General features: G+C 39.9%; 1 protein-coding gene across 1 annotated transcript; it reads left to right on the forward strand.

Moving 5' to 3' along the window:
• Positions 1–288: 288 nt before the first annotated feature.
• LOC143893106 (sugar transport protein MST4-like) lies at positions 289–9,376 on the forward strand. The gene is made up of 6 exons (XM_077398070.1): positions 289–523; positions 2,629–2,954; positions 3,967–4,091; positions 5,288–5,576; positions 7,349–7,561; positions 8,704–9,376. Exons 1-6 carry the CDS (start codon positions 388–390, stop codon positions 9,184–9,186), a joined length of 1,572 nt encoding a protein of 523 aa, XP_077254185.1. The 5' UTR covers positions 289–387; the 3' UTR covers positions 9,187–9,376.
• Positions 9,377–11,333: the final 1,957 nt, after the last annotated feature.

An 11,333-nucleotide genomic window follows, 5' to 3' on the forward strand; every position in this document is an offset into this window, starting at 1 on the left:
TACTAACCTCTGGATATGATCATTCCTAAAAATTGTTGTCCGTTAATTGAACTTTTCAACGGGTTTTTCACCCTAAATAATCTCGTCCGCTAATTGAACCCAACGGCTTTGAGGTTTGGCGATCAAGGGTAATCCCGTGAGTCACGACGGAGGTGAAACGTGCATGTAAATCAGGAATGCCATTGACGGGAGAGCGTATTGTGGGGCCCACCAAAGTCAATTTTGTCTACGTGGCAAGATGAAGATATCCTCGTGAGAGAATATAAGAAAGTATCCTTGCCTTTCTCTATATATACCCTTTCATTGGTACGTACATTGTATCTCTCTAACATTCGCTTTTGTATTTGGTTGAAAGAATATTCGCCAAACCTCAAATCTCCGATCACCATGCCGGCAGGAGGATTTTCAGGTCCGGCGCCGTCCGGTGTAGTATTCGAAGCAAAAATCACGCCGTTAGTTGTGATTTCTTGCATTATGGCAGCCACCGGAGGTTTGATGTTTGGATACGATGTTGGAATTTCCGGTGAGTTTTTTGCCAGATCTAGAATTTCTAGTTTTTTTCTTCTTCTTTGCTTTCATTGATTTTCTTGAGCTTTTGATGAATTCGAAAGAGAAATAACAGCCCTTTTTCTCTTTAAAAAGGGAAAGAAATATAGAAAGCTAAGTTTTTGCTTATATCTTTGGTTCTTGATTCTTATCTGATTAGGTTTGGCGTGAAATCAGTCGTATGAAATGCGATTTCTGAAAGAAAACTATCTCTTTTTAATTGAAATCATCTGTTTATCTTTTTTAATTGAAAGAAAATATCTCTTTTTCTTTCCTGAGAAATAAAAGGGAAGAAGAAGAAGAAGATGTTATTTCGGAAAAAAAGTGAAGATAGGAAAATAAATTTGTGGATTAAATGGAAGTACTAAAATTACCCTTACTATGATTTTTTATTTGACTGCCCAGAATCAAATAGAGGATATTTTGGTAGTTATTATTATACGGGATTTGCTACCATTGAAATTCTGATGTCACCTCTTGTTTGACCCGGTCTTTCCTACTGTAATATTCGGACCTTCATGTTTACTTATTTGCTGGAAGCCTGTAGACCTGGCAAACGGGTGGGTCGGGCCGGGTCAACCCGCGGGTGATGCGGGTGCGGGTCCACGGGTCGGGTGAGAAAATGACCCGCATTTTGGCGGGTCAAAATTTACGTGACCCGCGCGGCCCGCGGGTGGGCCGGGTCAACCCGCGGGTCACCCGCAAATATGCCGCAAATATGGGATTGTAATAATTATTTTGATTTGACAGCCTCTATTTTTCCCGTAATTGTCGTAACCTCTAATATGTGATTTGGTATTTGTTTCGTAATTTTAAAATTTTATAACCCTTTCTACGTAATTTTTCATTCAAAACTTTATAATTTAGCTAATTTACTTTTTGTGGTGTAATGATTACTTTTTTACATTTTCTAGCAACATTTGGATGCGCGCATCTTTGCACACACAAAGGCCACTTGCCGAGAAATTGCCAAAGGAGAAGCTTGATAGCAAATTCTAATAAAATAAAAACCACATTTAAATGTTATCAAGACTACTGGGCACTTCACTTTATGTATGGCCCACACCATAGGATGATCCAAACCGTCCATTAGTTGGGGCATAGCCTAAATAGGTTATGCTCCAAAAATCATTTCCATAGGATGATCCTATCCCTCCAATCTGAATGTTAAAGAGTTGATCCTAACCCTCTATAGATCGGAGGGTTATAATCAACCGATGAAAATAATTTTGGGGCATAACCTATTTAGGGTATGCCCCATCTAATGGACGGTTTGGAACTTTGGATAATCCTACGGTGCAGGACATACCGTACTTTTTATAAGGTGCTGAGTTACTCATAAAAAACAAACAGCAGTGATGATAACATTCTCAAAAAGATTAAAAAATATTGTAAAAATGCCGGTGCCCGCGGGTTGACCCGACCCGACCCGTGTTTTTGCGGGTTGGGTCACCCGCGGGTTAGTTTTTGACGGGTCACGGAACTTAGACCCGTGCCCGCAAATTTGAGGGTGGGCCGGGTCGACCCGCGGGCACGGGTCACTTTTGCCAGGTCTAGAAGCCTGGACTGTCTAATTATAGAAATTATTTGATGGGTGGACATACAAACCAATTACAGTATGGCCCACTCCATAAGATGATCCAAACCGTCCATTCGTTGGGCCCCAAAATCATTTCCATGATCCTAACCCTCCCTAGGATGATGTAAATCCGAGAAGGGTTAGGATCATCATATGGAAATGATTTTGGGGGCACAAGCTATTTACGTTGTGGCCCAACAAATGGACGGTTTGAATCATCCTATGGAGTGGGGATGGAGGGTTAGGATCATCCTATGGAAATGATTTTGGTGGCACAAGCTATTTACGTTGTGGCCCAACAAATGGACGGTTTGATCTAAGGTACAAACTTCTTTGGTTGGCCCACAACTCTCTAGAAGGAGGTGAAAGGAGGTGGGCCCTACTCAGCACCACCAACGGTTCTGATCAAACACTTATATAGATACATCTTATCTTTTGGTGTATAATCCATCTTAACTTATGGTACATACATAAAACTTTTGGTGTATGTTAATTTGTTGCAGGGGGTGTTACGTCCATGCCTGATTTCTTGTCAAAGTTCTTTCCGGTCGTTTATAATCGAGTCGAGGACAAGAAGGCTCATGACAGCAATTACTGCAAATATGATAATCAAGGGCTTCAGTTGTTCACTTCATCTTTGTACCTCGCTGGTTTAACGGCGACCTTTTTTGCTTCATACACCACCAGAAAGCTTGGCCGGAGGTTGACAATGCTCATCGCAGGGATTTTCTTCATCTTCGGAGTGATTCTAAATGCAGCAGCTCAAGATCTCGCGATGCTAATAGTTGGAAGGATCTTGCTTGGTTGTGGAGTGGGCTTTGCCAATCAGGTTAATTCTATTGAAAATTAGCAGAATAATCCAATCTAGATAATTGCTAGGCATTTCTCGGCTGGTCTTTCGCACGTCAGACCAGCCACCTCGTGCATGGAGACAAAAGCTCTTGTCTTCATTCACGAGGTGGCTGGTCTGTTGAAATGACCCTAGCAAATCCCATACCAAATATTGCATAGATGGGCCCCATTTTTTATTGATTCGGCATTCTTATTCGATCTTTAAACTTAACTATTAGAAATCCAAATCCAAGCTCCATTCCAACCCTTTTTTTTAGAATGATTAGGACTTTCTATCTTTAATTTCTTTTCCCAACCTGCTTTTCAAGAGATCCTTCACCCTTTTGGTTGCAACTTGCAAGGAAAAATCCATCCCCCGAAAGCATATATGCATTGTCTACTTTTGAAAAATACATTTATGTCTTTTCTTGGCATTTTAGTCAAAGTGTTTTTTAATTTTTTTATACTACAATCACAATCAAATCCCCACTCGCGCCCTATCTTGTTTTTTTTTCAACCGAGATATAATTAATGGGTCCGACTCCAACTAACATTCTCGCGCCCACTTCGGACTTTGTGGGAGGTCACGAAATAATCCTCCACTTTATTCTTTGTCATGAGACAAAGACAAGTCAAGCCTACAAGACAACATTAAGGACTTGCCTACAAGACAAGTCAAGCCTTTGTGATGGGTCAATAAAAAAACTTGGAGAAAAATAAATAAAAACCACAAGCATTTCATCAGTGTGTGGTGACGAGATATGGTGGGCCAGCCACAAGACAACATTAAGGACTTGCCATGAGATGCTAAATGTTGATCTTTGCAGACATAAATCTTACTAATGAGGTGTCCATCATGTAGCATGGAATATACTGGGACCCTGTGGGTCATCTCATGGGACCCATCAGATGAATGGTCTTGATCACACACCAATGTTCCACGTGACTCTAGGTTTGATCATTACTAATGAGGTATCCATATTTATAGTCATTGCTCTCGTGAATCGCAGGCTGTACCGGTGTTTTTATCAGAGATAGCACCCACAAGAATCCGAGGAGCCCTAAACATATTGTTCCAGCTCAATGTCACTATTGGAATTCTCTTCGCTAACCTGGTCAACTATGGAACTGCAAAGTAAGCTGTTTCTTGGTTTTTTTTCGTTGCCACTTTCGTAAAAATGCTAGGGGAATGATTTTTTTGTTCTTCACAAAGTAGAGAAGGGAAATGATATATCCACCCCTTTCCAGCATTTTTGTTTGTCTTTTCCTAAAGAAGCACCATTTTCACTCTTTTGTTTGTACTTTCTTGATTCACAAAAAGGGTGGAGAGAATGTTTTTAGACGCGGGTGAGCTATTACCAGGTCATGCACGACTCTTCTTTCCTAGCAAAGTTGAACCATTGTTTTTTTTTTTTCCCTTTTTGGGTAGCCAAGCTGGGATTAGGCAGACACCACCTATATCAGACCCAAAACTTTATACTTTCTAATATTATTATCTGACCCTTCTGTTTTCACCATAGTGATCAATAGCTAGAGATCATTTGATCAGCTTAGAGGCAACGAGATTGACTACTACTATAACTTTACTATTACTACATGTTTTTATTTTTACCCATCTTAATAGTAAGTTTCTTAAATGGAAATAAAAAATTAGAGATAGTTTCACATCCGTCGCGACTTAAGGCCCTCGCTTGAACTCAGCCCGTTCACTTTTTTGTGAGGTGTTGGGATTGAGAAATCTCAACCATCCATCCATAAAAAAGTGAATGTGCTGATTTCTAACGACACACTCAGTAGCGATGGAGGTTAAACAGCATCAAAACATTATATTTAGTCAATCTATTAAATGTTTAACATAATACTTTTTATAATCAAATTGTCATGTAATTTTATTTTATTTTCTAAAATTGATTAAAACATTTCGAAGAATCCACAAATCCTTCTTTTTGAGGTTTGTCGAATCCAACATTTGATATCTGTGTTTGACTCCGGCACTCTAGCTGTACTGATGCAGCATAGGTTCTAGATTCTAACCTATCCAATGTTTCTTCAAAGGAAAAGTTCATTATGGAAGGTTGTAACTAAATTTGAATTTAATCTATATGCAAGTAACAGATTGAACTTTGTTGTATGCTGCTATTGTTATTGTTGTTGATTACAGAAGAAAATTATGTTTTCGTTGGATTATGTTACTTGGCTTTGGAAGTGTTATAGTTGCTCTGATGCTATAGTGCCAGTTCTGTTGTTGCTGATTATGATGTATATTTGGTTGGTTGGCTTCTGTTCTTGGCCTTGATAATGACCTTCATTACCCTACCCTTTTACTTGCAGGATCCACCCGTGGGGCTGGCGGCTCTCACTAGGCCTTGCTGGGATCCCCGCGCTTCTCTTAACAGTAGGGTCAATCCTAGTTGTGGACACACCCAATAGTCTCATAGAGCGTGGCCGCTTTGATGAGGGCAAGGCAGTGCTGATGAAGATACGTGGCACTAAAAATGTCGATCCTGAATTCAATGAGCTAGTGGAGGCAAGTCGCATAGCCCAGGAAGTGAAACATCCATTCAGAAACCTGCTAAAGCGACGCAACCGACCCCAACTAGTTATCGCCGTGTGCCTTCAGGTAGTCCCCAACCCTAAACCCAAAACCCTAATGATTCTTTATGAAACACCCATATCAAATTTCGTTATGTGGCACTTTTTACTATTGTATAGGTTGTAGTTAGTTATGTGAGAGTATCATAATTGTATTACAATATTGAGGAATGCTAGTCTGTTAACCTCCTTCCTAGAAGACACCCAAGGACTTACTGGTCTGAAGGGCAACAATAAGTCCGGCTTAATGTCATTGAGAACATTTTGATCAGATGATCGCATGTCTAGATCCATCAGAAATCATTTTGGCTCAGATAGTTTTGGATTTTGAGGATTGACTTTGATTTTGAAACTATTTATTGGACTCAAAATTAAGGCCCTGTTTGTTTTGAGTTTTTTCAGTCCAAAACTAATTATTGAACTGAAAATTAAAATTAAATAATCAGTTTCGGACTCAAAATCCAAAATGAACAGCGCCTAAATGCAATTTTGAATCCAATAATAAGTTTTGGACTCAAAGTTAATTCTCAAAGTACAAAACGAACGCCTTGAGTTCCGCCAAGAATAGAGGAACTGTTCATTTTTGTACTACTTGTCATCGCACGGAATGTGCTTGGGACCAAGACCATGTAGGTTGTCTCTCTGAGGATGTTCTCAAGATCAGCGGTCTTCATTCCATTATATCTCCCCTTATGGGACCCAATAATTTCATCATTTCATTGATCCCAACATCGGCTTTCTGCCTGGTCATTCTCTATTAGTTTACAAAGTCTAATATTCTCTATATTGTAATAAATTCTACTAATCTGATGTGGTAGAAGCATGTGGGATGAAGGTGAGGATCACTGTCTTCAACATCACCAGACCTTGCGAAGCCCAGGTCTTTTAGGGCGAGAAATGACCTATCAATTCTCCTCCTACTTGATTCCATGTTATTGAGGATAATTCATTGAAGCATTTCCTACCCCTCTTCGCCTTCCCTTCCGTCCCTGGCCAATGCCCTATTAGTAAGGGGAAGAAAAACAGTCTCCTTTGATGAAAACCCTTGAATCCACGAAGAAATAAGTAGGAAAACTCAAAATAGCTTTGTTATTCCATGAAAAGATGATCTTACATTCATCGACGTCTCACATATAGATTCTTCTCCCTTTTCTACTACAACTCATCTTCTAATTTTATTCCTATGATTTGGACTTTGAATTTATTGCTGACACACGTGTCGTGTCGTGTCCGACACGACACCGTGTCCACACGTGTCGACACTCCTTTAGACACTTCAAAGTGTACTGCTAGAAGTGTCAGTAACTTTATATGTATGTACTTGTATGAGTGTGCCCCTATTTCTAGATTTTCAGGGGTTTCCATGTTAGATACCTCGTATCCGTGTCAAAACTCGACACACGAATCTATGTCCACAAATCAAGATTATATGTACTTTCTATTTTAGCCGTGTCTCCGTTTCTAAATTTTGGGAGTTTGCCGTGTCCGACACTTCGTGTCCGTGTCGACACGTGACACTCGTGTCTGTGTCCACAAATCATAGTTTTATTCAAACTCTAGCTAGGACTAGGATTCTAACTTATAAATTAACAAGCAATCCTAACTAACCAAAAATCCCAAGTAACTGCTCCACATCATAATCCCATCTAGTGGTGTACTTGTCCACTTATCAGAAGATGGTAGTAAACATGTCTAGCGTTGTAACTTGGAATGAATGTTCCAAACTTGAGAATTGTTTTTTAACTAGAGATTTTTTCTGTTGATGAATTATCTGAATATTCTTTCCTGCGATTTGTACAGATCTTCCAACAATTCACAGGCATTAATGCCATAATGTTCTATGCTCCGGTCTTGTTCAATACATTGGGGTTCAAGAATGATGCTTCTCTGTATTCTGCCGTTATCACTGGCGCTGTTAATGTCCTTTCCACCCTCGTCTCTATCTATTCCGTCGACAAGGTGGGCCGACGAGTTCTCTTGCTGGAAGCAGGAGTCCAGATGTCCATCTCTCAGGTGAGAATATCTAACCATTTTTATAGCCCACGGTTCATATTGTACATTTAACACACACAATCAAGAACTTTATTAAGATGTTTCAAAACAATTTAAGTTATGTTTTGATCTGTTCATAAACAATTAAGCCATGTTGTGCTACTACTAATTTTTTGCATGGAATATTACCCTACCATTTGTTGGGTAGAGAGACTGAGAGGAAGAGAATTGAGGGGGCATGAGTAAGGAGATGGTTCCAAGTGGGTGAAAAATAAGGAAAACAAGAACTTTATTTTCCCCTGTTTTTCATCCACTTGTCAATCTTTCTACTCATGGCCTTTCAATTCTCTCCCTCTCCCACGCTCTTTGCCCTTCTCCCACCACTTGATAAACTAATATTCCAAAACTAATATTCAATGGGAAAAATTTTTTGTGGCTGCCAAACATGACTTAGGGGCTCTCTTGACGGGAGAGTGATGAGATGTGGATGTGGGATCACATTGCATGACCTGCTAGAAGTCAGAGGAGTTCCATGTACTAATTAAGCTCACTTATTATGGTTCAGGACCCCTTTGGGTGCCCCTAAAAATTATTTACAAATATTTTTATGGGATTTGCTAGGGACCTTCGCAGAAAGGCATTTCCACAGCTGGCTGTGGCATGAGAGCAGCCACCCCAAATGAATTATATGAATAAGACAAAATCTGCTGAAAAGTGAGCATGTGTAGCTGTTCTCTCATCCAACTGCCAGCCGCGAAATGCTTTTTTGTGAAAGACCCTAGCAACTTCCTATTTTTTGTGTAGATTGTTTAAAAGTTATATATGATTATTTGAAATAGATGATGCCATTTAAAAAAAAAAAAAATTTGAAATCGATGATTATAACTTTAGAAATGATATAGCTAATGGCTTCCATACAGGACTTAATGGCCCCGATTGCAAATAAAATCAAATTACAATAATCATACATGAAAATAAGGACCCATTTTTGGTGGCATCCAAAAGAGGTCCTTTCACAATTTTTTTTTCTTGAGAAAACTTTTACATGGTAGCCTATTCCACCGTTAATTTTTTCAATAAAACGAGATGTATTTATTGTGATTCAATCATGATTACTTATTCAAGTGATTATATCATGTGGCTTGCTTTTATTGATGGTGCAGGTGGTGATCGCGATAATCTTAGGCATCAAGTTGAAAGACAATGGCAATGGCCTGAGCCACGGGCTCGCAATCGTAGTGGTGATCATGGTGTGTACATTTGTTTCTTCATTCGCATGGTCTTGGGGTCCATTGGGGTGGCTCATACCGAGCGAGACGTTCCCCCTCGAAACACGATCTGCTGGCCAAAGCGTGACCGTGTGTGTCAACCTCCTCTTCACCTTTGTAATTGCCCAAGCCTTCCTATCCATGCTATGCCATTTCAAGTTTGGAATCTTCATCTTCTTCTCCTCGTGGGTCCTGGTAATGTCCCTCTTTGTACTCTTCCTTCTCCCTGAGACTAAAAACATCCCCATTGAAGAGATGACCGAGCGGGTGTGGAAGCAACACTGGTACTGGAAGAGGTTCATGGATGAAGAAGATGATGAAGATCGTAATGCCAAGAAAGTTGGAAAGATCAGTGGTTATCACAATTCTCAGCTGTAGGATTGAAACCAATGTGGTTATAACTAGAGTGTCAGTCACAAAACCCTAGTTTTCATGGACCTATTTGCATGGGAGGCTTTTAAATGCTTTTGTTTGAAGATGCTACTCTGAATAAAAGTTAAATCAGCGGTATTGTAAACATCTTCCCTATTAAATATATGAGAATATATAAAAGAGGTCATTGGGATGAGTGTGATTAGTTTCGAAAATTCTAAATTTATTGAAAGTTAAAATGTTTCATCTATTTTCTTAAAATTGATTTATAAGCTTGTGTTAGCATGATTTTAAGGCTCATTTTGTTAAAAAAACTGTACCTACTGTAATTTCTCCTCCCATTCAATAACTAGGTTGGACGTGTGCCTTAGTTAGTAAGCTCTTTATGCCCAATGTAGCTTATTCTTTTCCCAGCCCATTTGAGCTTGGTTGGGCCTACCTTTTAGGCCCATTTTGTACGGCTCTGTTCGGTTTTGGATTTTGAGAATTGATTTTGACTCGAAAACTGATTATTGAACCCAAATTGCTTTTAATTTTGAGTCAAATAATCAGTTTTGAACTCAAAATCAACTTGCAAAAGCCAAATGAAATGGGCCTAAACAATGTGGGCTTGGTTGAATCCGAGCCAAAAGCAAATCCATTTGGAATACAAGGACTTATACCTCTGGAAAAGTAAGGCAGGTAACCAGAACATCATTGCTATTCCTAATCATTCGACCTGATTAACTTGGTATTGGACATCTGTTGAAGTCTGTCGGATCCTAAATAGATCCATATGTTGTGCCCTATTTATAGGGGTGCAACTCGGGTGGGTTAAGGCCAACCTGAACCCAACCCGAGGAATCCTTTTTACCAACCCGAACTCGATCTGACCTGAGTTCCAACCCGACCCCACCCGAGTTTTTAAGCTTACTGAAATATATTAAAAAATGACAAAAAAATGTTGGGTTTCACTTGGGTCGGGTTACCAAGCCCTCAATCCGATCCCGACCCGAACTCAATCCAGGTTAGGAAAACCCAATCTGAACCTTAACCCGACCCGACTTTTTTTTGGGTTGAACCCAACCCAAGTTACAACCCTACCTATTTAGATGTTGGATCAGGTTCAGAGGCATTCATGTCACACAAAGAATACACAACATGTTTGAGGATTGTCCTGTACGTCTATCATCACTTTTTTATTGAAATGATGAAATTTTATTTGAGGGAAACAAACGGGAAACACTACCACGGAGGCCAAGATTACAACTACAAGAAGAGACATGGAAGAAAATAATCAAAGTCAAGGAGGTAAGTATTCAAATATCTCTAACAAAGGCCGTTCGACACCAGTACGAACTACTTGTCTGCCTGTCCATTAATTGACTTCTGTGTAGGGTGGAACCTAGCAAGGTGACCCTTCACAGTATCCAATATCTCATCGGTCATCTCAGAGAAACGTCATGGGTGATAGAGCCTCCCGTCCAACCATCAAATTACATTAAGAGTTTCTCCTTCTACATTGATATTATCCAATTTCATCTAGCCAGCAACCTGATGCCCTGAAGCATAGCTCTCATTTTTGCCTCGTTAGAGTCCTTGAAACCAATACGGCTGGAAAAAACCGATTTGATTGCACCGGAATCGTCTCTGAGAAAGCCTCCAATGCTCGCTGAACCTAGATTGTCGAAGCTAGAACCATCGAAGTTTAGTTTCAACAAGCCAAGTTCATGGGGGGTCCTTCTAGGGGTCATCACCTCCTCTAGGTCCTTGCTAGCACAAATCTCCCTCCAACAGAGTGTAATGTCCGTTGCCGAATACAACATGGAAGGCCCTGGCTCAATAAATGGCTGGAGTTAGGGTGTGTTTGGCATCGTTTTAAAAAAAAAAAATTTAGGGGTTTTTTTCGATTTTCAAAACAAAAAAAAGAAGTAAAAACGTGTTTAGCGAGCTTTGTGGTAAGCTATCTTTCCAGTTTGATTTCAATCCAGAATTGAAAAAATGGAGCCAATTTTTGACATTTGTCTCCTCTACTTATCTCCATATCACTCCTCTTCTCCACACAGAATCTTCTGCATCGTTATCTCCAAAGAGACTTTTTCTGCATCGTCTTCTCCAAAGACTCCCTGCTCTCTCTCTCTCTCTCTCTCTCTCTCTCTCTCTCTCTCTAGCTT

The sequence above is a fragment of the Tasmannia lanceolata genome, unplaced genomic scaffold, assembly GCF_043159265.1.
Source record: "Tasmannia lanceolata isolate RefF3 unplaced genomic scaffold, GAP_Taslan_0.1 ptg000015l, whole genome shotgun sequence".
Taxonomy (NCBI): domain Eukaryota; kingdom Viridiplantae; phylum Streptophyta; class Magnoliopsida; order Canellales; family Winteraceae; genus Tasmannia; species Tasmannia lanceolata.